Below are 27,890 nucleotides of genomic sequence, written 5' to 3'. Positions count from 1 at the left end.
CATTCCTGGTGCTTTGTGTTGTGAGGACCTCTTACTACTTAGATTTCATAATCAAGACATATTTACTAAGCCAGATGCTACTGCATAACTTACCTCAACATATGAAATTGGAAATATTCCTATTTTGTCTGCCAGCATTCCCTCAGCCCAGTTTTCATCCACTCTGCGAATCACAGTCAGAACATCATCCTGAAGAAACAGCAAATCATTAGTCTCCCTTATCCCACTAATTTATCAATTAATTTTCCTTCTCAATAAAGGAACTCAAGTTTTAAGAATAGATGAATAAAAATTCCATGACATATCTTTAGTATATAAATTCAATGTTTTCACTAACCAAGTGAAACTGACTCCCTCTTAGCCAGTTTTGAAACTATTTTTAAAAATTTGTTTTTGATGGTACTGGGGTTTGAAGTCAGGGCTTTGCACTTGCTAGGCAAAAATTCTACCACTTGAACCATACTCACCCAAACTATGAACTTTACTCAAGGGGTTGAATGTGTATTTTATTTAGATTCATAAATTGCAACTTGAAAGTTTACCCACCCAGCATCTTGAATTTCTATTAGATTGTTCTCAGATGTGCCTCACTTTCTCTCTGATAACACAGAGACATGCCCATTCAAATACAGACCCTATTGCCTTTCTTTACAAAAACACAATTTTCTGCTTAAATTCTAAATCATTTTATCAATTCAGTAAATATGTTCCTATGTGCTTTTAAGCAAAGAAATTTACATGTAAAGTAAGGAAGTAATGCTGTTTCATTTGTTATTCATAATTCAGTACTTTTTATATCCCTGGGTGGCATACATAGCCTTCAAAGTGACTTAGAAATAAAGTAGGCTCTAAATATAAAAATGATACCACACAGAACATCAGCCAGAATTATCTTGCACTAAATATGAAAATGATACCACATAGAACATCAACCAGAATTATCTTGCATAGAGAAGTCAATGTACAAAATTACTTTCCTTGTGACTTAAAGAAAACTGCCTCCAGGTATTTTAGAAGCACGGTGAGAGGAGTTCACATGAAACTTCTATCTTTTTGCAAAAGGAAATACCAGCCATATTCCAGATAGGGAGGAATAAGTGGGAAACTGAAAATGATCTCATTGTAACCTCACCTTTGCAAATGGGAGGCAATCTTTATCTGCTTCCTTGTCTTTCACTTCAAAGTCATAAAGAGCTTTGCACTGAGGTGGGGGCTGAGGTAATGGTTTAACAATCTGTACGAAGTTGGTAGGGAAAAAGCCATGGATTCCGTTGACTTCCCCATGGTACCAATTTTCATCCACTTGCCGTCGCAAAATGATGATATCTCCTTTGCTGAATTTAAGGTCTCCAGGCTCTTTTCCTTCGTAGTTATACAATGCTTTGGCACATGGTAACTGAGGTATACCCTTAAAGAAAGAGATTGGATTTTAATGAATAACATAATGCCTCTGGAAACATAATTGTACAATCATTGTCTTTAAGTCAAGGTGAAATCCACACTTGCCTTTTGAAGTAAATCTTTCAGGAAACTACTCACACGCACTACCAATAAATAATGAATACACAACAAATGTCTATAGTGAGATAAAAACAGTAGTGGATCCGTGTGCCAGCCACAATGGAGCCTTCTATTCCTATATTTAATTTAGTGTGTGCTTTAGTCTTGCTTGTCTGGTATTATTGGCACATAAAAGTACAACTGCTGACTCTGACTGCATGGTATGAAATTTTAAAAGTCATAAAAAAGTTAATTTCTAAATTAACTATCTAATTCATCAGGATAGCTAATAAGTACTGAAATAAAAATTTAAACAGAAGCACAATTCATCATTTTCTAAATGCTCTTAATCTCTTCTTAAACGCTGATAAAAATCACTGTTTAGGGTGGGAAGTGTGGCTCAAGTGGTAGAGTATTTACCTAGCAAGTGTGAGGCCCTGAGTTCAAACCCCAGTACAACCAACTCTCCCCCTCCCACAAAAAAATCAAGAGTTTGGACTTTTGGACAGACATTCCTGATATGGCTTGTAATGCAGGCAGGAGGTCTTATTCCTTCATGAACTCAACAAGTACTTACTGAGGGTCTATTCTATACCCAAGTCAGGAATGCTACAGAGGCCATAAGCCCCTGTGTTCTCAGAGTTTGTAATCTCTAAGTGTTCAGACATACAGTCTTTTACAATTAAAGATTATTCTTTCTTGGTTATAAAGTACTATGAGGCCAGTAAGCTAAGAGATGAGATTCAAACATAACTGCATTGCATTATGGTTCAAATGCTGTGTGCACTGTGGTTTAACACTGTGTGTATGCCCAAGGCAATTTAATCATCAGATGGATCAAATAAGATACTTCCCAGTGACACCAAGTTGCCCATCCATGAGCAGATCTTTAAGCTGGTACTTAAAGATCTCTGGTTTCTGTGGAGCACTGCTGCCTATCATTAATTCAGAGGATAAATGGCAAATCAAACCTGTCTTTAATAACTCACTGAATGAGATTACCAGCTCCTGCTTCATTTATGTATTCACTCATCAAGAAAACACTTGTATCAAACTTTTACTTTTTTATCAGGCAATGTGCTAGGACTGAGAATTTAAGCAGGAATAAGGAACAGTTCTTTTCCTTAAGGGATAAGACATTACAAATAATAATAGTGTAGGAAATGCAATGGTAGAAATGTGCACACTGTGTATGAGAGCAGAGAACTTGAGATTGGAGGGATGGGAACACGAAACACTTCCCAAGTCTTACATAATAGGTAGAAGTTAGCCAGGCAAGGTCAGAGTGAAGGAATGGCAAGTGGGAGCACTCCAGGCAGAGAGAACTGCAGCAGCCAGGAGCCTCAGCAAGGGTGAGGAAATGAGAAACACCATGCTGTGCAGAGGGATTGGGGTTTATACACAGTGTTCCTGTACAAGAATTAAGGGGCGTAAAGTATAGGAGAGGCAGGTGAAGGCCAATTTATGACTGGCCTTAAATGACATGTTAAGAACTGGATTGCTGTGTCCTGTGACCAACAATGAATCCTTCATGGTTCGAACACAGGTGGACATGGTAAGACCATGTATCAGACCGATCAACATGGTGGCAATATGGAAAACAGACCTGAAGTGGGCAGCTATGTGCAAAGCATAAGCCTAAAGTAGTTCAATTTTTAAAAGTTTAATTTTTCCAGTGAAGTAGTACAATAAGAAGCATTAAGCTTTCCCACATTCCATCAACAAAAAAAAGTGTATCAAAATTTTATACCCTTGCTGGCAACAAAACTTCACAGTGCAGTTTTCAATAATTACTTTGGTTTCTAGTCAGAGACCTAAAGTCTGACCTTCCCATAAGCCAACCATTTTTGCTAAATATTTCTCTTTGACTTAAAATGAATAATAATTCTTGCTCTCAAAATGCTATGCGCAAGTCTTCTTGCCCTGGTTTGGTCCATGCGATGCTGTGGCCTATTGGTTAAAGTGGCTCTGAGAGGCCAGTATCCAGGCAGGACAGAAGTTCAGCCTCCTAGAGGTACTGATGCACCCCTGTGCCCTCTGACTTTTGACTCTGCCTTAGGACCTGGCCTCTAAGGGACTGAATTCAGTTATTCAGCCTTGACATAATCTTGTAAGTAATTCTGCTGCACCCTTTGACTCCCTGCAAAAAAGCAACACCATTCAGAAACTCGGGTCCTTCACCATGCTGTGAACTCTGATCACATTCCAGTCACACCCAATTTTGTAGAAGGCAGAATTCTAATTTTTGTCTAAACTCACATATGCTTCACTGCATTCTCTACATACTACATTACGTATTTCTTAAGCAGGTTATCACTGCTTAACAGTATTTCCCAAGAAAAGTTTGAGGAAAAAAACACAGTAAAAGTATTACTAGGGGGGGACAGAAGGAGAACAGACAAGAGATTAACAAGAGAACTAAAATAACTCTTGCAATGCAGCTGAGGAGACTGTGTCCAGGCAGTGGAGGGAAGGAGGTGGAAGCACAGACTGTACAGCTTGAATCTCAGCTTCAGCCCTTACTAGCTGTGTGATCCTGGGCATGTCAGCCTCTCTCTGCCTCACTTTATCCACTGGATTATTGTGAGGATTTGCTGAGCTCATGTATTTCAACCTCCTCAAATGTCCCAGACGGAAGTAAGTGCTATATGCATGAATCACCACCACCAGCACCATCATCACCACCACCACCACCATCATCACCATGCTTAGTGTGAAAAGCCTGGTCACCAGTGAAATGGGGCAGCTGACAAGGTATTTGTCTCTGTGCAGCTGGATGCTTTTCCCTTTGGATGAATTCACAAAGCAATTACATTTTTAATATATAGTCTCTAACAATGCAAAGAATGTTCCTCCTAGAAGGGTTCAGGATTTTGAAATGTGCATTTCTGAAGCACACATTTGTTTTCTGAGTAGAATCCATTCATCTTCTGGTTGAACAGAAGAAATTACAAATTCACTGACACGCACCATTTAATAGGGGATGGCATCTTAGATGTGGCTGTAGTTCATCTTGACAGGGCTAATGTACGGCACTGGAAGCTGGCATGAATTAATTGGAAATCCCATTACAAACTCAGTGACAAATAACTCTATTCACCATCAGGGCCCATTCTTTCAATTTTTCCCCACTTCAATTAGCTCTATTTGGCCACTCTGCCCAAATTCATGCCAGCCAAATCGATGCACAAGGATTCAGATTCAGCACTCTTAGAAACCATTCTGAACTGCTCCCTGAAGAGCCTGTAAAATTCCAAACGACCAGCAATATGGTTCTTTTGTGATATGCCAATGTGAGAGCTGAGGGAATTTATTTCTTTATAGATCACTTCCACACACCAGTGGCCTAATGGACTTATTAACTATTCCACAAAGCTAATCTATTAAGCGCTCCTAGAATCATGAAGAATTCTTAATAAGAACAAGTGGCAAGGCGAAAACTTATTATGATAACAGTGGTATACATTATGGCTAGCCTAGGGTTACATCCCCGTGGTGCAAGCCAAAAATTCATTAAGTCACACTGACTTGCTAAATGTTGACTGCCACGGTTATTTCAGTGATCAATAACCACAGAGAATGAAAACTTATGGCCACCCAACCCGTTAGCAGACATTCATGCATCTGGCAGTGTTTTTCTATGGTGTTCTTTTTCAATTACGTTCTAAGACACTAAAAAGCCAGTTTGTGTCAAGTTTCTCAAAAGAAGGTTTCCCACATTAAAGAACATGAATTCTCCTCTGATTTCAAATCAAGCAAAGTTCAGTGATCTTTAGAAAACAGCCCCACACAGACGGCAGATGATCAAGGATAAACGGTTAAACGACTTGGAAGAGCAATGAAAGAACACATTTTCCTTCTGTAACATCTGAGGGATAAAGCCAAAACAATTGGTTTGAAAACCTAGGACTACTCTTGTGGGTAAAATACGTCCGGAGCCCAGGGAGGCAAGGCCTTCTCATTCATCTCCTTAGAAAGGTCTGGGGGTCATGTCGTCACCCAGGCCTTTGCCCCCTGCGCCTTCAGCAAACTTTCCAAACTGCTGCTTTTCTTCGGATCCTCTCATCAGGCCCAAGGCCCCCAAGGATCTGCAGAGCTTACATTTCACTTGGAGACTTTCACTTGGCTACACATGAAAGGGAGGCTTAAAGTGAGAGAAAGCCAGAGAGAAGCCGACACTGCAGTCTAACCTTGGGTGTGTGGCTGTCACTCACACTGCCAGCTTTATCAAAAAGCCTGACAATTTAGACAGGCAAAGTATTATAACAATTCTGCTTCAACAGCAATTTCAATAAACAGTGAATTATTTTGCTTGTTTTTTAAGAAAACAGTAGACCTCCTTTACTTTTCCAATAATTTTTGTTTCTAAATTTATACACACTTGTTATTGCACAAGACATTAAAATACTCCGGCGATCTGCACACAAATATTTTTGATTAAGTGCTGTCTGCTTCCATTTCCATGCCATCAAGTCTATTCCAATATATCTGGCCAAATGCTACTTGATGATCCAGCTGCAATTCAAACAGGTAAATAAGACATCACTGCAATTTATTTTATAGAGTCTAAATGCCAATGCACAGATATACATGCAAGACAATCTCTAAATTCAAATTCCTTCATGCATTCCTTACTGCTCCATAAAGTAAAAAAGATTCAATGACCTACTAAAAGGAAAATGCAGAAGACACTGTTACAGTGGGAACAGCTATAAAATGTGTATAACTTAATAACTTAGTTATATCTAAATTGGCACAAGTTCTGCCTGATTCCAACTTGACTTTCTCAAACTTTCCAGGAAAACTGAAGTACAAAGAAATCAGTAACAGAAAGTACCACACACAGAGTATAAGCAGCAAAATAGGTTGAGGAAAGAATTTTTTAAAATGTGTTTTGTATCATAAAATACAAGCTGACTTTTCCCTACAAAAAGTGTCTATTGAGATATAACAATGGCATTTCATAAAAATACTGATTTTTGAACAGTTAAGTCTCAAGCTTTATTCTCTTAAGTCTCAAGCTTTATTCTCAAGGTATCTAGGTCAGATAACCACTCAAATATGATTTGGCCATCATTTGAAATGTTTCAAACTCAATATAATATCCAAGGTGATTATTACAAGTTACTTTTCCAAAGCAGTATCAGGAAGAGACTGAGAATCCCCTAATTTCACCATAGTCTTTTATTTGTTGTTTCCTTTAACATTTATTTGTAGATAGTATCTTGATAAAGAATATATGACAATCATTTTCTCAAGATTCCACCTTCTACCTTCCCTAAATTTGCTAAAATTTTCTAAACATACTGTCTTAAGTCTACCAACACTTTGAAGACAGCAGCTGTAAATAATCAGCACTTAAGAAAAAATGTTATTTCCTCATTCACACTTATTTTTCTTTTGAGGTGTTAAGGATCAAACCCAGAGCCTTGCACATTCTAGGCAAATGCTCTACCACTGAGCCACATCCCCAGTCCCCACATGTATTCTTTTTTGCTCTTATTCTATTGTCCCAGCATTCCCTTTCCTTATATCCTTGTTTCCTTTTGAAGCAAAACTCTTTCTATCAAACCAACCCTTCTCTATCCCAGATCTGGATCCAATTTTATCCTGGTTCAAGAATATGGGCTAACCAAGGCCAGCCTGAGTGGGGGGCACAGGGCAGCCTAGTTTGAAAGGCAGTGTTGTGTGGGAAAGTGAACTATGGGACATTGTTTAGGAAATATTCACATTTAGGGGACAGAAAAAACAAGGAACCAGAGAAGGAGGAAGAGAACCAGCAAAATATAACCATAGTAGCAAGAATAATTCCTGAAACATGGTCTTGTCAACATTACCAACATCTTTACAATCTAGAGATGGCTCCCAATTACCTCTTAAATCAAATTAATGTTCTAAACCATGAGTTTTATGGGCATCCATTTGGATTGACCGTTCCACCTCATATTTTCTGCCCTCAGCAAGCAAAACAGTCGCTGTCATCACCTCCTACTCCAAACATGCCATTTTTCCTCTGCCCAAATCCTCTGGGAATAGCCCATCTCTCTCTCTCTCTCTCTCTCTCTCTCTCTCTCTTTCCTCCCACCGCTCCACCTCAAGAGTACCTAACACTTGTGTGTGTGCATCGCTATACGTCACAGGTGATGGTCACGCAGCACTTCTATCACCTGCATTTTTGCCTCTCTGGAGTGACTACATCTGTTGGTTGGAACCAGGTGCCAATGAGGCCAGTGAGACCTGGTTCTTGTGTAGGTGAACAGGACCGACTTTCTCAGATGTGAGCGTCAGGCGTGCCCTCCTGCGGGAAGATTCTCCCAACCTTTCTCAACCCATACCTGACAAAAGTTCAGCCACTCTGCACCCCCAATCTTGTGCATGTGCTGTTATGATGGCCTTCATCTCACTCAGTTTACAACCTGTCACCCTGCACACCTGCAACCTCCTGGAGATGAGGGACACTGAATAAATTCCCACCAGAAGAATAAGGGGAAAAAACAAATGTCATCTCTAGTGGGCGAGCACTAAGGTGTGAATGGGCAAGTGGAAAAAATATCATATCCAAGGGTATGAAAAACAATTATATAGCTGGTTGGGTTCCCTGGCTCTGAATATACTGTGTAACATACACAATCACATTTAATGAGATCCCAGACACTCCTCATGAATGGGAGACTGTCAGTCAATCCTTCTGAAAGGTCTTTAGTCCTTCCTCTGTGCAATATGCAGTGGCACTTGATGCTGAGATGTAGGGAAGTAGGAGCACTGAAGGAGGATTTCATTCTCAAGGTTCTAGGAAATTTGGGGAAAGGTGAACAAATACTCTTAACTCGGACTAGAGGCATGTGTGGCTCAAGTGGTAGAGCAACTATTTTGTAAGTGTGAAGCCTTGAGTTCAAATCCCAGTCCCAACAAAAGAAAAAAAAAAAGGACAAATACTGCTAATTGCCATCCACTTCCATGTGTCCTGGACACATAACTAAAAGCACAGTACATTCTGGACACAGGCAGTGGAGTGTTTCATACTAAGCAAATTGCTGACATTTGAAAAATGTGAAACAAATTATGTAGCAAACCACAGCAAACAAATATTTTCCTTACAAACTCACTTGGTGGTTATGAGAAAATAGTCACGGAGCTGATTTATAGCTTTTCTCTTGGATGGCCTTAGAAAGAGGGAGTACCAAACGGACAGGCAAATCATTAAAGAAAATAAATTTTGTGAAGCTCTGTAGGGGAAGAGAGCTATTGAGAATGCAATCCACTGAAGCAAAATTCAGGAAATTCATGTCACTTGCTGTCCCGAATATTAGTTTTTTATTTCACTACATGTTTAGTAATTGTGACAGTATTTTGCAGAGAGCAGGAACTTTTATTGGAAAAATTCCCGGCAGTAACTTGAGTTACTAGCTTGAGGACTTATGGCAAACTGGGGACATTTCCTGGTAAAAGATCAAGTTTCTACTTATTTAGAAGAAAGTTTGATTCCTGCCTAAGGACCTGCCCTTTCCCTACCCCTGTCCCTACCAAATGCTAAGTATCTCACCTGACCCATGGGGTTGTGGGACTAGACAAAAGGCATGACCATGTCCCAGGAACTCTGTGTCTCTTTCTACCCCTTACACACAGCCAGGACAGTAGGGGGAGAATCAGAAATAAAGAGGGAGACAAGTATGTGAAACAGGTTTTACTATTGAAGAGGTCAAGTACCAGGCAATGTGGCTCATGCCTATAATCCCACCTACTTGTGAGGCACAGATCAGGAGGAATGCAGTTCAAGAACAACCCAGGCAAAAAGTTAGGGAGACACCATCTCAAAAAACCAAGCCAACCATGGTGGTGAATATCTGTAATTCCAGCTATGCACTACAGGCACAGGTAGGAGGATCATGGTCCCAGGCAAAAATAAGAGACCCTGTCAGAAAAGTAACTACAGCCAAAAAAAAAAGTGGTGTGGGGGGCTGTATGCTAGATACATATCTCAAGTGACAGATAAAGCACTTGCCTAGCAAGAGGTCCGGAGTTTAAAAAAAAAAAAAAGGTTAAGTAAAGCCTCAATCAAATTCAATTACCTGATTTCTGGATTTTTGTTTTGTTTTTGTCCCATGTTTTCATGGGACAAACCCTAGATAAGATAGGCTCACATAATCTAATCAAGCATTAAATGTAAAAGATAGTTCATAGTGTCAGAATTAAAGTAACAATGGAGTAGACCCACATAGATAGGGTAAACAGACAAAAGTGCCCAGGCAATTCAATTGATGAAAAGAAAATCTTTTCAAAAGGTGATTCATATGTGGACATTAGATCAAGGGCAAACACAACAAGGGAATTGGACTATGAGCACATGATAAAAGCGAGAGCACACAAGGGAGGGGTGAGGATAGGTAAGACACCTAAAAAACTAGCTAGCATTTGTTGCCCTTAATGCAGAGAAACTAAAGCAGATACCTTAAAGCAACTGAGGCCAATAGGAAAAGGGAACCAGGAACTAGAGAAAAGGTTAGATCAAAAAGAATTAACCTAGAAGGTAACACCCACGCACAGGAAATCAATGTGAGTCAATGCCCTGTATAGCTATCCTTATCTCAACCAGCAAAACCCCTTGTTCCTTCCTATTATTGCTTATACTCTCTCTACAACAAAATTAGAGATAAGGGCAAAATAGTTTCTGCTGGGTATTGAGGGGGGGGAGCGGGAGGGGGTGGAGTGGGTGGTAAGGGAGGGGGTGGGGGCAGGGGGGAGAAATGAACCAAGCCTTGTATGCACATATGAATAATAAAAGAAAAATGAAAAAAAAAAATACTAGGCAGGCACACAAATAGGAAAATATGACCCATAAACTGAGGAAAAATATTAATCAACAGAAATGAGCACATATAATGAAACTAGCAGAAAAGAATAAAAAAAAAAAAAAGGTGATTCTGGAACAACAGAAATTCCCAAGGGGTAGGCGATGAGACTCCCCATCACATCACATGCAAAAGTTAATTTGAGATGAATTCCATAACCAAATGTGAGAGCTAAAACTGTAAGTTTTTTAGAAGAAAAAAATAGAAAAATACCTTGGTGATGGGGTAGGCAAAGAAAGGAAAAAAAAAAGCAGCCTAACTAACCATAAAAATTCCTAAACTGGACATTCTCAACATTGAAAAAAATAAAAATATATGCACTAGGTTAGGAAAATACCTTCAAAACTTAAATCTGATTCTAGAAACACAAAGAACATGTAGGAATCAACAAAAAAATTCAATTTAAATACAAGCAAAAGACAAACATACATTTCAAAATAGAAGGGATATGCATAGCCATGAAAGGGGCCCAACATCACTAGCAACCATAGAAATGCAAAGTACCACCACAAGGAGATTTTATTTCACATCATTAGCATGATGAAAATTTAAAGACTGGCTTAGAAGCTGGTGGAGTAGCTCAAGGAGTAGAGTGACTGCCTAGCAAGCGTGAGGCCCTGAGTTCAAACTTCAGTACCAAAAAAAAAAAAAAGATATTAAAGACCAGCGTGAGGATGTAGTTCAGTGGTAGAGTACCCGCCAGCACACTTGAAGCCCTGGGTTCGAGCCCTAGTGCTACAAAAATAATTAATTAATTAAAACTTAGATTGATAATGTAAAAGGGTCAAAAATGCAAAGTAACTAGAACTCACATGCATTGCTGGTGGGAGCCTAAAACTAACAAATGTTTATAAAGCTATATGGCTTAATAACTCTACTCCTAGGAATCAAGCCAAGAGAAATGGAAACATTATTTCCACACCAAGCTTTGCACAAAAATGCTCACTGTAACATTATTCATGACAGCAAATGTTGAAAACAATCCAAATGTCCATCAATAGGAGAATAAACAATGGAGTCCTACTCAACTATGAAAAAAAAACCAGAAGTGGTGCAGCTCGGTGGTAGAGCATTTGTCTAGGATGTGTAAGATCTGGGCCCAATCTCTCCAGTACAGTGAAAACAACAACAAAATTGCTGATATGTATCAGTGGCAAATAAGTCAGAATAAATATTATATGATTACATTTATAAGACTCTGAAGAATAAGTAAGACAAATCCATTGAGATAGAAATCAGAACAGTAGTTGCCCCATTCTGGTGGGGTGGCAGATGAGTGGCAGGGACAGGGAAGAAATTTATGAAACTGTGGACATATTTTGTACTTCTCAAGTAATGTTGGCTACCCAGATGTAGACATTATCAAAATTTATTGGATTGTGCACTTAAGAACTGCAATTCATATATGCAAATTTTACCTTGGTAATAAAAATGTTTTAAAAGCATAAACCAGTAGCACCACTTAAAAAAAAAAACAGAATGAGGCAATATACCATATGTGAGCTTTGTATCTTCACACATATATGACCAGAAGTGAAGATACAAAGGGATCACAGTAAATAACAAACTACACTGGCGATTGCGATCAACATGATGTAAAACTGCACAATAAGAAATCCCAAGTCCAGACGTCTGAGGATCACAGTCTAGACCTCCTTTTCAACAGGAAATACCTCTGAACAGACGGGTATACACAATATAGTATCTCTTCAATAATGCTTGGCACTAGATGTCCAGGATGCATCCTGAATCCCTCAGACAAAAAAGAGCACTGCAATGTAGTCAGTGGGAGAGATAAAGATGATTAAGTGTTGGAAAATATTATGGTGGACCAGAGGCAGAAACTGAGATGTACTAGTAAGGCACAAAAGGTCTTACAGAAAGAGAGAAAGACCAATTCAAAAAGAAAAAAAAAGTTCACTGAAGAATAAAAAAGCAGGCTTAGACAGATACATGCATTATTTAAGTTGGATAAAAGAACTTCTGACAGAGAGGGCTGCTAAATATTGCAGTGGATTATGATAGCCCCTTCACTGGAGACTTTAAAAAATAGGACAGTCATTCAACTGTGGTTCTGTCCAGAGGCAAAGGGGTAGATTATGACTTATTGTCTCCAGTAATCCTGTGATTTCTTTGGCAATCTAACTACTTGAAAGAAAAATTTATTCTTGATTTTTGTCCCATTTCTCTTTTAAGGGTGGAATCTTAAGAATAAAGGTAGAAATGAGGTATAGGAAAGCGAGCAAGGAGGAGATATTTCGAAAGAAAACAAAGTGAGAATATGAATTAGCTTACAGAAATCAAATCAAGCCAGCCTCAATCCTCCAAAGACCATCACAAACTGCTGCAATGTCATTAGAGAAGCAGAGCGAGCTCAGCGAGCTCAGCTGTGGTCCTGCAGCCCAGCTGCCTTCTAGGTAGTTTTTTTGGCGGTATCAAAAAGGCCTTTCAATATACACATCCCGTGTGTGACAATATGTACTATGTGTGACTGTTACTACTCTTCAAAGGAATGCTCTGCTACTCAATATAATGTATTGTTACATAGTGAAGACTGAATAATTCACCAGGATAATATCCTCTTACTTTGAAATAAATTTATTACAGGGATATAAAACTAAACCTGTGAAACCCCTAAGGAAGAGTCAGGGTCTTTAAAACATAATTAAGTTTCTTCATGAAGGAAAAAAACCCTATATTATGCATACACTTTGGAATTTTGGTTTTCAAAAAGGGAAACTGAGTATAAATACAACCTTACAGTTCTTGATTTTGACTCTCTTAGAAATGATGCTTAAAAATACTTTGTAAATATTCTGTGCTACTAGAATGCATCTACTTGAAGAAACTAATTGCCTTTACTCTCTTTCTCCATTGTATGACTATGTAAGAAATGCTAAGGGAAAGAAAAAGAAATACCCATTTGCAATAAATAATTTTACCAATGGGCATATTCTTACTTTAAAATAAGGTGTTTTGTTGAAGCTCCCATCCAAAAAAAAGTATACTAATCATTTAAAATTTAAAATTTAGAGCAACTTAAGGGGAAAGGTTAATAAGCTAGTTCTGACAAACCAAGCCCAACCTGCATTTTCTTCTAAACAGCAAGATATGAATTATAAGTGTTTTCAGCCAAAATAAATGATTTATATAAAATGATATATTGTTTTTATATTTCTAGGTAATGAACTACATAACAAAGAATACAAAATCAAATAGGGGTCCATGTGACATCTGAGGCCACTCTTACTAAGCATTTAATATATATCACACAAGACACTATCATTGCATTCATAATAACAGAAAATTTAAGACAATGACAAAATTGACAATCTGAGTACTTTTTTTACCTTGGGAAATTATCAAATTATAGCTTTAAACTTTTTTGGGGGGAGGTACTGGGGTCTGAAATCATGACCTTGCCCTTGCTAGGCAGGTTCTCTACCACTTGAGCCATACCCCAGCCCTTTTCCTTCAGTTATTTTTTCAAATTGGTTTATGCTGCAGACGGCATGGACCATGATCCTTCTATTTAAGCTCCCTACATAGCTGGGGTGACAGGTATGCTCCTCCATGCCCAACTTTTTATTGGTTGAGATGGGATCTTGGGCACTTTTCCCCTGGAATGTAGACATAGAATCTGACAAAGAAGACTCTGAGTAGAGAGAGTGACATAAAGGTCCCAGAGGCGGGAAGAAGTTGGTTAGAACATTGGAAACTTGTTGGAGAGGAGTGTGAGATCGAAATCTTCCTGATCTATAGTTAGGATTCCTGGTGTGAGCCATTGTGTCTGGCTCAGTTTTTAAACATTTTGCCAATATGTTGTATCTGTATGCTTTTTTAAAAAAATTATTTAACTAAAAATTTTTTTAGGTAATGCAACTGGATTTTCACATCCACAGGCTGTGAGCCCCTTGAGTGCAGGGACTGGATCTCATTCCTCTTTCTATCTTGAGAACCCAACTTATGCCTTAAGATCCCCCACCAAATGAGCCCGACTATTTTCTCAAATACCTCACACTCCTCTCCAACAAATATTCAACATTCTAGCCAACTAGATTCTCTGTGGTCCCTTGATATGCTCCATCTTCTCCTACCTCTGGGACTGTAATGTCACTGTCTCTACTTAGACAGAGTCTTCTTTTCTAGACCCTATGTCTACTTGTCAGAAATTCAGCCACTCTTCAAGACTTTTTTTTTTTTTTTTTTTTTTTTTGTGGGACTGGTGTTTAAACTCAGGGCTTTACACTTAAGGCATTCTATTGCTTGAGCCACATCTCCAGTCCATTTTATTCTGGATATTTTGGAGATGGCGTCTTGTGAACTATTTGCCTAGCCTGACCTCGAACCCCAATCTCAGCCCTACATAGCTAGGATTACAGACCTGAGCCACAGGCAACTGGCTCTTTTTTGAGAAAGGGTCTTGCTATGTAGCACAGGCTGGCCTCGAACTCACTATGAGACAAAGGAGGGGCATAGACAGCTCAATCCTCCTGCTTCTACTTCAGAGTGTTAGGTTATAGGTGTGTACCACAACACCACATCTTCCGTGTTCCTTCCTTATTCCCTAACACAGATGTACATTCTTCTTCTGAACCTCAAAATAGCTTATATCTAGTTCAATGGTGACTTCCTTCTATCTTTTGTCACAAATATTTACTTGACACCAAACTGTAAGCTCTACCAAACTATAAACTCTTTGAGGGCAGGGATAGTCTCTTAGGGTTTCCTGAATTACCTTCCATCCTTTACAGGTTTGCCAGATCACTATATGTTATACATTAAACATATTTGCTGAAATAATTAGATCAATCTCTCCCTCTAGTCAATTATTCTTCCCATGTGCTACACAATCCTAAGAAGGAGGAAGACATTAGTCCACTCCTGTCTTGCACTCTCTGTAAGTTGGCAGTCTATGTCCAGTGCTACACTCTAAGGAGTTCTGTTTACGAGATTACTGGGGTGGATTGTATGGTACCTGCCTGCAGGTACTAGAGAAGGTCAGTGCATTGACATGCTGACTTCTTGTATTTATTGTTCTTTTACTTGACCTACGAAAGGAGATCAAAGGAAGTGGTTTGCAGGAGTAGGCTAAACATGGGAATTCAAATTGTCTTAGTGCCCAAGGTATACTGAAATAAAAATTTAAAAATAAAACCAAAGCACTTCTGGAATACAGGGAAACGATCTTAGAAACTTTTAGAAGAATAAAAATAGGCAAAATCAGAAAATTTCAATGGCTAGATAGAAAAAAACTATAGGACAGGGCTCAAGAAATGACCTACCTCATAAGGTCAAGTATATATCCCATTACATAAGGGGAAAAAAAAGCAAAATGACAAAAAAAAAACCAGTAATAGATATGAAAAACAGCTCTAAGACAGTATAATGTTTATGTAAAGTGAATATTATAAAGAGGGAATAGAGACAATGGAAGGGAGAAGAAGTGTGAAAGAAACACAGTAATGCAAGTGAAATTTCCTGAGCTAAAACATGTAAGGTCTAGGTGGGTGCTAGTGGCTCATGCCTGTAATCCTAGCTACTTGGGAGGCTGAAATCAGAAGGATTGCAGTTTGAGGCCAGCCTGAGCAAATAGTTTGTGAGACCCCACACACACACACATCCACCCCCTCAATCTCCAAACTAACCTAAGCAAATGGACTGAAGGCGTGGCTCAAGTGATAGAGCACCTGCTTTGCAAGTGCAAAGTCCTGAGTTAAAATCCTAGTCCCACCCCCCAAAAAAGAACCTGTCTCAAAAAAAAAGAAAAGAAAAAGGAATATAGTGTGTAAAATTCTAATGTGCTTGTTATCAATTTTAATAGATTATTTAATTAAGTCATTCAGAACATCAGGATAATAAGATAAATAACACAAAGGGTAACTTATTGTACCCACAGTCTAACTTGAAAAACAAAACATTTTAAATGCAAGTGAAGCCTCCTGTATTTTTCTTCACCAGTCACATAAATTAGCTTTAAAAAGAAGAGCTAGGTAGACCCTGACTGTCTATAAATACTCAACTCCATGCCCACTCCCACCTCTCCTAACCATTCCTGATGGACAAAAAAGACATGTATTGTCCCCACAATTATGCTCCCTGCTTCTGCAAGACCATGTGACTCAATTAATTGGTATAACTTCACTTTGAGAGTCTATGCCTATATTGTGACCCTGTAGCACTGCAGGTCACGGAGCCTGGAGGGTTTAAGCATGTGAGCTTTGTAAAAAATAATGAAAGCCTCAACAGCTTTCCTCAATTCCAGAGGAACTTGTGACATGGGTGGGAACTGCTTGACAAGGCACCTTCAAAAATACCTACTTCTTACACAAACCTAAGAAGTCAAAATGTGATCTTAACCACTGGCTACCTAATCATTTATAAGTTACTTTTAAAGATAAGGGGATACTTGATGGTGTGCTGTGTGTTTGTTTGAGAGAGAACACAGAGAGAGAGAGACAGATAGACAGACAGAGAGAGACAGAGAGAAAGATGGTGACCAGATTTATACCTGGAGGAGTCTTATACTAATAACACAATAAGAAACCGTGCTGTGCTTTTAAGACATTAAGGCATGGATCACCTGGGCTCTTGTTAAATGAATATTGTGATTCAGAGGCTCTAGATGGAGCCTGCAGTTCTGCATTTCTAACAGCTTGCAAGTCATGGGATGCTGTCCTGGGGATCACATTCTGAGCAAAAACAAAAAAAAATCGAGGATCACTCTCCTTCTCAAATCCCTTTGCTGGTTCTTCTCTGTCAGTTGCCCCAGGGCTCCATCTTCTGATTCTCTCTTTTCTATCTAAATTTACTCCCAAGGTAATCTCATCTATTTCCTTCTTTTAAAACCATTTATATGAACTTTTTTTCAACTCTGGCTATATACTAGAATCATCTGAGGAGTTATTCCTTCTTTTTTTTTAAAAGTTCCTAAGGTCCCACCCTAACCCAATTAAATTAAAATCTCTGGGATTAGGTTAGAAGCCTATGTATTTTTAAAAGCTCCTCAATGATTCTCACAAATAGAGCTAAAAACTGCTAATCCACACTATCTCCCAGATCTGATCTCAGCTATGACTTCTCACCTGAGCTCCAAATATCTAGTCTATATCCTTCTTGAATGTCTATTAGGTGTCTATAAATTCACATGTCCAAGACAGACCTCTTGATTTCCATCTGCCCAAGCAAATCCTGATCCTCCACCTTTTTCCCCATCTTAGTACACATCCCTATTTTTCTCCTCATGGCTTCAGCCAAAGACTAAGCTTTAACACGATGCCTCTATTCATTCCTGTTCTTTCACAGCCCAGTCCATAAACAAGCCTGCTGGCTCTAAATGTCAAATAGATCTTCATCAGTCCACTTCTGACCACTTCCATTGATGGCAGCCTAGGCCAAGTCAACACTGTCTCTCCATTGTCACTCTTGCCCCACCCCACAGTCTGTTCTCCACGCTGTCTCTTGCCTGTTAACCACTCAGTGGCTTTCTGCCCACCTACAATAACATACAAACTTCTTCACATGGCTCTCACTGCTTTCTCTTCTCAGCCCTGTTTACAAGACCCAAATGTACCAGCACGCTGATCTTGGGCTTCCCAACCTCTAGAACTGTAAGAGATAAATGGCTGTGTAACTTAAACAGCCACTTATTCTGTTTAAGCTACACGGAATATGGCATATGCCAACCTGAGTTGCCTAAGACACTGACATAATGAATAAGTAAGTTAACAGAACCACTTGGATGGAGGGCTCTGCGACATGCCTCAAGCTCTCTGACTGCCCATCCTTTAGGATGTACAACATTTTTATGAATTTACTCGTGACAGAACCCTAGCAGGGTGTATCACCTAACTTACGTGATCAGAAATATGATTTTAAAAGATTTTCATACGTGATTGATACAGGCCAAATAAGGCAAACTGAGATCAATATTAATTCACATATTTCATCGTTTAAGACCACTTGTACAGACAGAGAAAACTACAGAAGACCTATCTTAGCACCAGATTAAATGAAAAAGGGACATAAAGTCTTTTGCCATCCACAAGTTCAATATGAGCCATGAGTAACACGGCTGCTGTAAAGATGAATGGGCACATCAGACTGCATGAGTGAGATGCTGGTGACAATCATGGAAGGACACAGTCTTTCCATGTACCAACTGCTCCACAACATGTGGAGTATCTTGTTCTGTGTGTCCTAATTTCAAAGGAATATTGGTAAAGTGATCTCTAAATGTGGGAAGGTGAATAGCTTAGTGAACAGTCTAGAAACCACATCAGAGAACATGTGTCTGAAAGAACTTAAAAGACTTAAATCTTGAAAATAAAACTACTAGTGATAAAGTCAGCACTTGTCGAGCATTTGCAATATATATTCACATAACACAGTATATGCATGAGGTAGGTATCCTTATTAGCCCCGTTTAACAGCTGCAGGAACCAAGGTGTAGAGAGATTGTGGAATGTACTCAGTTATACATCTGATAAGTAATGTGCTCACATTTGCAATCAGGAAGTAGTCTTTAAAACTTGTAGAGTGGCCAGGCTCACAACTGTAATCCTAGCTACTTGGGAGTCTGAGATTGGGAGGATCACAGTTTGAGGCCAGCCTGGGGAAAGAGTTCCTCAGACTCCACCTCCAAAATAACCAGAGCAAAAGGGACTGGAGGTCTGGCTCTCAAGTGGTAGGCAAAGCCATGAGTTCGAACCCCAATCCCACCAAAAGCAAACAAATAAAAAACCTTGTAGGGTAGAACAATGGAGCTATATTAGATTTTTTTAAATTCCAAAACAACAGAAGGAAGTAACAAGAACCAAGTTCCTTTCAATGTAAGGAAGAATTGAAGAGTTTCTCCAAGAATAGCTCCTGGTCAACAGCAAATATTCAAGTGGAAACTAGCTAGCCATCTGCCAGTGTATTGCCCAGAAAATAACAGACCTAGGTGGGAATTCAGGGATCCCTTCCTCCTCTCAGCATCATTCATCAACAATCCATGTTTCCATTTAGATAAACATCCACTTTAAACCCATAACAAAGAACACTGATAATTTTTACAGCTCTTCAAAGTACTATTGGTTAGTTACATTTAAAAGGAACACAAGCCATCTTGAAATACAGCACTTGTATGTGATTCGGTTATAAAATAAAGGATGTTATGACATCCGTGTCAATTCTGCACACACAGCTGCCTGTAGATATAAGTGGACTTGTGATTACAGTTTTATCTTTGTCCTTCAATTTTAAATTCTTTCAGAAAACCTAGACCTTTTCCTAAAGAGTTCCTCAGTTTGTCCAGTAGAGAATCTTTGCTTTATAAACACTCACTTGTACAAAAGGAAACATTTTTCTTTCTCTAATTAAATAAGAAGATATAAAACTAAGCAAAAGCCCATACTTTCAAGAGCAGAATCAAAGAGTTGTTATAAAATTTAAAACCGAAAGATCGCCCAAACTAATGACCAAACAATAAATTTGTTAATGCTATCAAAGTGTTGTATTTTATTTGTTAAATAAAAAACTCATAATCCATTTTATATGTCCAAATTGCTAAAAGAATGAGCCTAATGAAAGCAATTTTATGTTAATTTTGCAATTAGGCACACTTTATAAACTATATGTTAATTGTCTAATCTACTATTTTTAAAACAAGGTAAATATTTATTCAAACATTTTAAAATATCTCTATTTTCAAAATTGCTTGCATATATGTGAACAAGTTTCCATGGAGTTTAAGGGTTAAAAGAGAAAAAAATTTCATATGTAGTTAACAGACACAGTTCCTACTATATTTGAATGAAAATACTACGTATGCATGTACAGTGTGAACACACACAAACATACACTCACAAAGTTGGTAGATAAAGGTGCTAAGACCTTAGTCCTCTGGGCAAGATCCTTGAAAGTGCAAGAAAAATGTTTTTAAGAAAACGTGTACCTGATCTACATTTTAAAGCACAGAATCATAGGAATTTGAGACCAAAAGAGACCTTAAGGTTTTTTTAGTCCACATTTCTTCAGATCAGGACAGAACAGTGAACTGAAGGCCCTAAATCACATACCTAACCTAGCAGCAAAACCAGGACTCAGAACCAGACCTGGTGAAAGGACTCTAAGGCACAGGCACTTTGGTTTTGAGATAGTCTGGGCCCAAGGAGTCCCAAAGCAAGTTAGATGGAGTGAGATCTGGGATTTATAGCAACCAAATTTATATGATTTAGGCCTTTCTCTCTTGAATGTCTAGAGGAATTATCCTAATCAACCCAGATATGCTCTGTGTGTTTGTGTGTGTGTGTGTGTGTGTGTGTGTGTGTGTGTGTGTGAGAGAGAGAGAGAGAGAGAGAGAGAGATGTTTCTTTCCCATTTCCTAGGGTCTCAGACTTTTCTGCTTCTAGTCCCCTTCTCAATAGATATATAATCAATACAAAACTCTAAAAAATAGGTTATATCCTTCACAATTAGTTTATAATTGAGTTTTAAGTTATACTAAATTAATTATTGCTTCACTAATAGTTTAACATTCCTGTTAAATACTGGAAGGGGTCTGGGGAAAATGCATCACATAGTAGTCCCTACCGTGTGTTAAGGAGAATAATGGCCCCAAAGACATCCATATCCCAATCAATGGAACCTTTGCATCTGTTACCTTACATGACAGAAGGAACTTTCCACATGGGAAGATTTTCCTGCATTATCTGGGTGGGCTCAAAGTAATCACAGGGGTTTCTAAATCAGAGTGCTTTCCCAGATGAGTTCAGACTCCAGAGAGATGTGACAAAGGAAAAATGCTCAAAATGATAACAGCTTTGCTGGCTTTGATGATGAAAGAAGAGGACCGTAAGCCAGAGAATATTTCTGGATGTATAGCTCGAAAAGGCAAGGAAACGGTTGTCAAGTTCTGCACCATTTGAAAGTTATCCTCATACAACACTGAGCCTGCAGCTCATTAACTGTTCACATTACTACATAATTAGCCACCAGAAAGTAACGCAGTCTTGCCTACTCCTTGATTCTGGTCCAGTGGGACCTATGACCTACAACACTGTAAGTTAATAAATCAGTTGCTTTAAGACACTAAGTTTGCTGTAATTTTGTACAAAAGTAAGAGAAAACTAACAAACCACATGAGCCACTAGCCAACATTCTCATCTGGCCAGACTGAGGTCCAATGGCACAAGGAAGCAACAGTCCCTTATATCATGCCTCTCTTTGAGGGCCCTCCCACTCTCCTCAGGTTATACGAGGACGACTTTAGAATGGCACACAGCTTGACAACAGAAAAGAAGGTTCCTGAAAGCCTATACAAAAACAACACTGCACAAAACTTTGCGCAAGTTCAATTCTGCTGTTTACTTTAGCTCATTCTTTGAACTACATTTGCTTCCAAGTGAAACAAAATTTACTTTGAATAAATTTTACAGTGCTCTACTTGAAACAGCTGCTTGGACTTTTCAAACAGCATCTTGTCAGAATTATGTATTTTTTTCCTAAGACATATTCCACCCACTAAGTCATCTGAGAAGCCTGGGTAATCGTGGTAGATGGCAGCATGGAGGCAAATCCCCTAGATTTCCATTCTGCAATAAGCATCTTAGAGGAAGGTGTGAGTCTATCAAACACCTTACATGTAATGATGAAGCAGCCCTCAAAAACCTTGGCCAGATGCATAGGAGGGAGGGACAAGCAGAAAGGAGAGACTTAGAGTTCTTGCTGAGCCAGGGAGGCCAGGCGATCTGCATAAGGAAGAAACAAATGCAGCACAATGCGACCCAAGCTTTAACTCATTCTTTCCTTGCCAATTCCCAACATAATGTATCACAATTTGGTAGGGGATTTCCCAAGAAGAATAAAGTAGTATGGAATAGAAGGGGGTGCAGGGTGCGGCAGAGGGGGGTGGGGGGCAGTGGAGTGTTAAACTGAAAACCTTCATAGAAAAATGTGCCCAAACTAGAGAGTCTGAAGCCTTGGCTTCCCAGTCTCACTTACATAAATACTGAGCCCTCCACCTCACTGAACTGTTGACATTACATAATTAGCCAGTTACAATAATAACACTACAGCTTAAAATTCTTCCACAACTGGAAGAATTTTAACTACTCTAGTGAATTGCCTGTCACCAGCTACATCTGTGCTGGTCTTCAAAGCAAAAATGGGGGAAGAAAAGAGATGAATGTTTAGTATGCAGACTAACACAGAGTAAAACAACAAGAGTCTGGTCCATCTAGGATTGGGGTTCTTGGGGTTTCTTTTTCCCCGTTTATTCTTTGTTTTGATTTAGTTAGTTCAGCCATTGGTTGTTGTCTTTTTAAGTAAATAATATTTAGGAAAAGTACCTCATATACACTGTGAAATAATTAAAATAATAATTTACATTAGATTATTGAAACGAACTCAGACACTTTAATGTCTCAACTTCATAAACACTAACACAACACACAAAACACTTAAACCCAGTACTTTCCAACACTTTTATTCTTCAACTTTTAAACTCCAACATAAATAAACAATAAAAAAACACTTCTAAAAATCCTCAGACAGCTTAGGGCCCTATTAGCATTCCTGGCACTGGGCAGAGAAAGGGTTTCACCTGCCAGGGACCCTTTCTCTTCTCTTTATTCACACATTTGCTCTAGGGACCAGAAGGTGCTGTGTTTTTTTCTTAGTAAAATAAATTACATCTGAAATGCAGCCTCTCCCAGGCACTCAAGAGAATCACAGTTAGAATTCTGAATGTTCTCAGACACACTGGGCAGAAATGCTAAGACCTTCTGTGACAACACTAAGTATTTCTTTCAAATTGTTTTGAGACCACAGTCCTATGAACTATTAATTTTGGAAGGAAACTTAGAAATTATCTATTTCACTATTGTTGTTTTACAAAAGAGAATTATAGTACCTTTTCTCCCCTATTGCAATTAGAACTCAAAACCTTGTCATGATGAATATTCCAGGGTGGGCTGGTTCTTCTTGCCCACCCTGGGCAAGGGCAAAAACAGAGGGTTGTGGCTTTTGTTCCAGCCCAGAAGCCATGCTAAAAATAATGGCTGCTTGGGGCTAATTTACCCATTTCTTTCCTCCCTCACTTGGTACCTTAGCTTCTCTTCATCTGCATCCCTCTCTATCTTATCACTTATATCCAAAAATTTATGAGTAAAAACTAACTTTGGAAAAATGGAATTTTTACAGTTCTCACTCCTGAAGATTAATAAAATCTTTCAGTTCCCAAAGAAATTAAAATAATTAAAATAATTGTGAAAGCTAAGGCACCATGATGATATCTGAGTGTGCAAAAGTCCTCCAACACTCATCCACCCATGTTATGTGGATGTCTATTACATTCATGTGACTCTAACTCTGTTTCTTGTTCTATTTTTAAAATTCACCATCTTCCCCACTCTTTTGGACCTCTGCTACTGTTTGTCTCTTATTCTCATTCTTCTAAGGCAGGTCTATCATAGTAGAGTGAAATAAAAGTCCAACAAAAATGTTCTGATATTTACGTGCCCACAACTATCTAAATGTCTTTGTCTTGCTTTACTTTTCTCTAGCTCTTACAGCCCATTTCCCATCTGTTTATTTGTCATGTATGTGACATTCCATTAGATACCCATTTTTGTTGTCTGTGTCTCCCATTTTAATGATGAGAGACCATATTTGTTTCAGTTACTGTTGTAACCTCAGTGCCCAAAGCTGTGCATATTACATGCACTCAAATATTTTTTGTCGAATAAAATGGAGTTTTTCTGGCTAGGACAGAGGGGAATAGAGTATTTGAAATAGAGACAATTGATAAAATCCAAATGTGGATTTTCATATCAACAATATTCTTTATTCAATGCAATTGACTTAATTTTGAAACTACTTGCAGTTTACTGTATAAATGAAAAGCACACTAACACATTATCATAATTGATTTGTTACAAATAGCTCATTTTTATATTCAAATCAGGTAAAACACATCACTTACAAAAGAGGAAGACAAAAAATCATGAACTGAGTATCATGAACTGGTGTATGAGGACACAATGTAGCACAACCTGGTGTTTCAACAGATGTATAATTAAGAATACCAAAATGTTACTTCTTTTCCAAATCTTCTTAATTTCTTAATATCACCTAGAATACTCAAAACTCCTTAAAAATATTATGATGGAAACTTTGAGGGTATGGAAACAATGATAGTATAAAAACTAACATATAGAATTTACAGGAAGAGATATTTTATTGGTCTCTATGATAGACTAATTTGGGGGTTTCAAATCCAGCCTTGCTCTAATGTGACTTACAATGAAGGGAATAAGTAGGAAATATTTTTCCCTAACACAAATGGTTAGTTTCACTGATCATGATTCACCTGTCCTTTCTTGCCTCTCTTTATAAAGCAGGGCCATTGCCAAAGGACTTGCTTGCTTGGACGGGGGTGGGTGGGGGAGGAGTTAAAGCATTCAGGCATGAAGAATAACAACCTATTTAACTGTCCAGATATTAGGACAATTTTATTGCTTCCGTAAAGAGATTATACAATGAACTAGATTATGTTAGTAGATTAAAAAAAATTGCCTTTCTCTAACATAAAGGAGAAAGGTAGATTCTAGCAATTTTTTAAGTCTTTAAAAAATTGGAATAAAAAAATGTCAGCAAGAAACAAATGAGTTTGGACATGTCTGCTTGCTGAAAGCCTTTGCTAGAATAACAGGAATGCAGAAGGGCCTTTTTATTTCTATAAAATCACGAAGTTTATGAGAGTACAAAGATAAAGCTGACAGACTGTCTCCATTAGCAAGGCTAACAGGAAGGTTTGTTTGTTTTTCAAAGAAGCAACAGCTTCTGTCATTCTTTTTGCTTAAATCTGTTACCTGGGATTTAGCAGTAAAGAGGCTGGGGTGTATTAGCAAACAATTATTGGCAACTAATGGCAATGCACTCACAGGAGGCCTGGACTGCACACAAGTTGCTGGACCTCAGAGCACACCCTTCTGCTGGCTGAGGCAAGCACATATCCCCAACCTCTGATGTCCATTTGGTATGGAGGGTCTCCTGCAGGATGTCTATGTTGTCAGAGTGAATTAATCTGCTGACTGCTTCACAGCAACAATCTTTTCTCAATTCTTTTCCATTTTTAAGGCGTTTCTAGCTCTATCCACAGCATCAGAGGATACCACACATGCACATATCAAAACAGACCTGCCTGTCCACACTTGAAGATTCTAGAAAAGCAGATGGCGAGGCCACAGAGCAGCATATAACTAACATGGGTTGTGAAGTCAGTCAGTCCTGGGCTTGAATCCAGGCTGCTTCACTTCATCCCAAGACTGCTATTCTTTTCCTTCTGTGCCCTTCAAATTTAACAGTGAAGTAATATTCTCAGGAGAAATAAACTTCATGACCTTTACATTCAATCCACAGCAAGCACTAATTAGCCATGAGCCACTGAAAAGGAGATAACTATTATAGGATGAGGAAGACTAGTGGCAAAAACATTCCTAACATCCTAATCACCCCAGGTAAAAGGCTGGTTATTTTTTACACATTGGCTAAGTGTGAAAGATGCCAAGACAAAGTCTGTGCCCTTAGGGACACAATTTAAATTATACCTTAATACTACCACCTAAAAGTAAAGCAGCAGAAAACTGGACAGCAGTGGACAAGATCACACTTGTGAGTGATTATCTGCAAGATAAAGAGTTTTTATTTCCTGACTCAAGTTCTAGGAGCATCATCTTCATTTTCAAATAGTGAGGTCATAGAATCTCTCAGGATAGAGGCCTCCTTATTCCTAAAGTCTTGCAAATGGGATCAGGACATCCCTGCTTCTTGGAAAGGGAGAAATTACAAGTTTTCCAAGATTTCCTTCCCTATATTTTAAGATCATTGTGTAAAAAAACTAGTCTTTCATTTTTGTCATCCCATAAATATTCCTTAGGTATCTGTCACCTGCCCAGCACTATAAACATGGAGGATACAATGATAAACAAGACAGATACATCCTGGGCAGTCAGGGAACCCACACCTCAAGACAGAACAATGGCACAGAGAGAACTGAGGACTCCTTAGCCTTCCACTCCAAACCCTCTGAACAGACCAACTGTTTCAGATGTAGGGGGAAAAAGGGGAAGATCTCTTTAGCTGCACAGGAAAAAAGAAGTAATACTCTTAGAAAGTATTATTTTTTTCTTTTAGGAAAAATATTTTAAAATGATGAAAGGTGGTTACCAACTGCTAGACCTTGCCTTCAAAGCTGGAGACTGAGATAAAGAGAGATGGGTCTAGGTTGGAGGGAGTTGAGCCATATCACGGTCCCAGGTGGAGAGGTTTCAGAGCCATGGGAACTTGAAGGTGTGAAATTGTTCATTTTTACCTAGCTTCTAATATGGCCTCCTTTATTCCTCTAGTTTCTGTGGTGTCTACTGTAACAACAGCTTTGAGTAAGTAGTGCTTTGCAAAATGCAAGACAGGGACTCTTCCCCAGCTGTGGCAATGGGATCAGAGAGAGGGCAGCAATCCAGGATGGAGAGAACTACACAGGGTAATAGAAACCAAACAGGAGGTAGGATTCCAAGGTTACAGATCCAGAAAACTGCCAATCACAACTTCCTCACTCAAACCTCCATTTACATACTCTCCTGCCACCTCCTTCCCAGGAATCCTCAAGATACTCAGGAGGACAGTGGACCTCCCAAAATATACGGGATGGAGACTCAAGTCATTTTACCCTACTTAGTAAGGAAAGAGTAATGTCACAAAGCCAAAAGCTTAGAGCACTACATTTTATATAGAAAAATCTAGCACAAGAAACAATAAGTTCTCCAACAAGCAATGTGATTGCCTTATTTTCTGAATAGAAAGTTAACACAGTTTTAAGTAGAGTGGTAGCTTAAAAATGCCTGGATTTAACAATCTGATTCCATTGTAAAAATGCCTGATTCCTTCTGGTACAAGAAATAATGAACATTAAACTACTATAAAATGAACTTTTTGAACTCATTTATTCTTGAATTTCCTCCTAGAAAATACCAATGTTAATATTAAAATAAAATTTCTGTAGACATAAACATTTTCTTGACTTAAATTATCTATCATATCACTAAAAAATGTCTTTTAAATTCAGATTATTTTACCATTCCACTCCAAGGTAAATTAAGATTCTCCTTAAAACCTCGAGGTCTCTTTTTTTACACAGAAGGATTCTGTTTGAGGTATCAAAGGATTACTAGAGCTACTTTTCTAGTTTCTGGCTAGTCTATATAGCATTTTATGACAAGTCTTTCAAGTGGATAAGCAACTTTCGAAACTTATTCCCTTTATCATCAGAGCAATCTTTAGCAATAACACAGTAATGAAATCTTTAGTAATAACACAGTAAAATCTTAGCCAGGCCTGGTAGCACATGTCTGTAATGACAGCATTTGTGAGGCACAGGCAGGAGGATTGCAAGTTCAAGGCCAGATCAGAGTACATAGTGAGTTTTAAGCCAGCCTGGGCTACATAATGAGACCCTATCTTGGGGGAAAAAATTAAAAATATAAACCAACAAACAAAAAT

The 27,890-nt window shown here is 38.6% G+C and overlaps 1 protein-coding gene across 5 annotated transcripts in view; it reads right to left on the bottom strand.

Annotated features, from left to right (window-relative positions):
- Nucleotides 1-27,890, bottom strand: part of Sh3rf1 (SH3 domain containing ring finger 1) — a 152,896-nt gene that overhangs the window by 59,690 nt on the left and 65,316 nt on the right. For all 5 annotated transcript variants that reach the window (XM_074055007.1, XM_074055010.1, XM_074055009.1 and 2 more), the window contains 2 exons: nt 1,133-1,408; nt 94-189 (listed from right to left, as the gene is read on the bottom strand). In XM_074055007.1, the coding sequence (XP_073911108.1) occupies nt 94-189; nt 1,133-1,408 (372 nt within the window). The remainder of the gene's footprint in view (nt 1-93; nt 190-1,132; nt 1,409-27,890) is intronic.

Source organism: Castor canadensis, chromosome 14 (assembly GCF_047511655.1).
Source record: "Castor canadensis chromosome 14, mCasCan1.hap1v2, whole genome shotgun sequence".
NCBI lineage: Eukaryota > Metazoa > Chordata > Mammalia > Rodentia > Castoridae > Castor > Castor canadensis.
The sequence above is the reverse complement of the archived record's forward strand: the minus strand, read 5'-3'. Positions and strand labels throughout refer to the sequence as shown.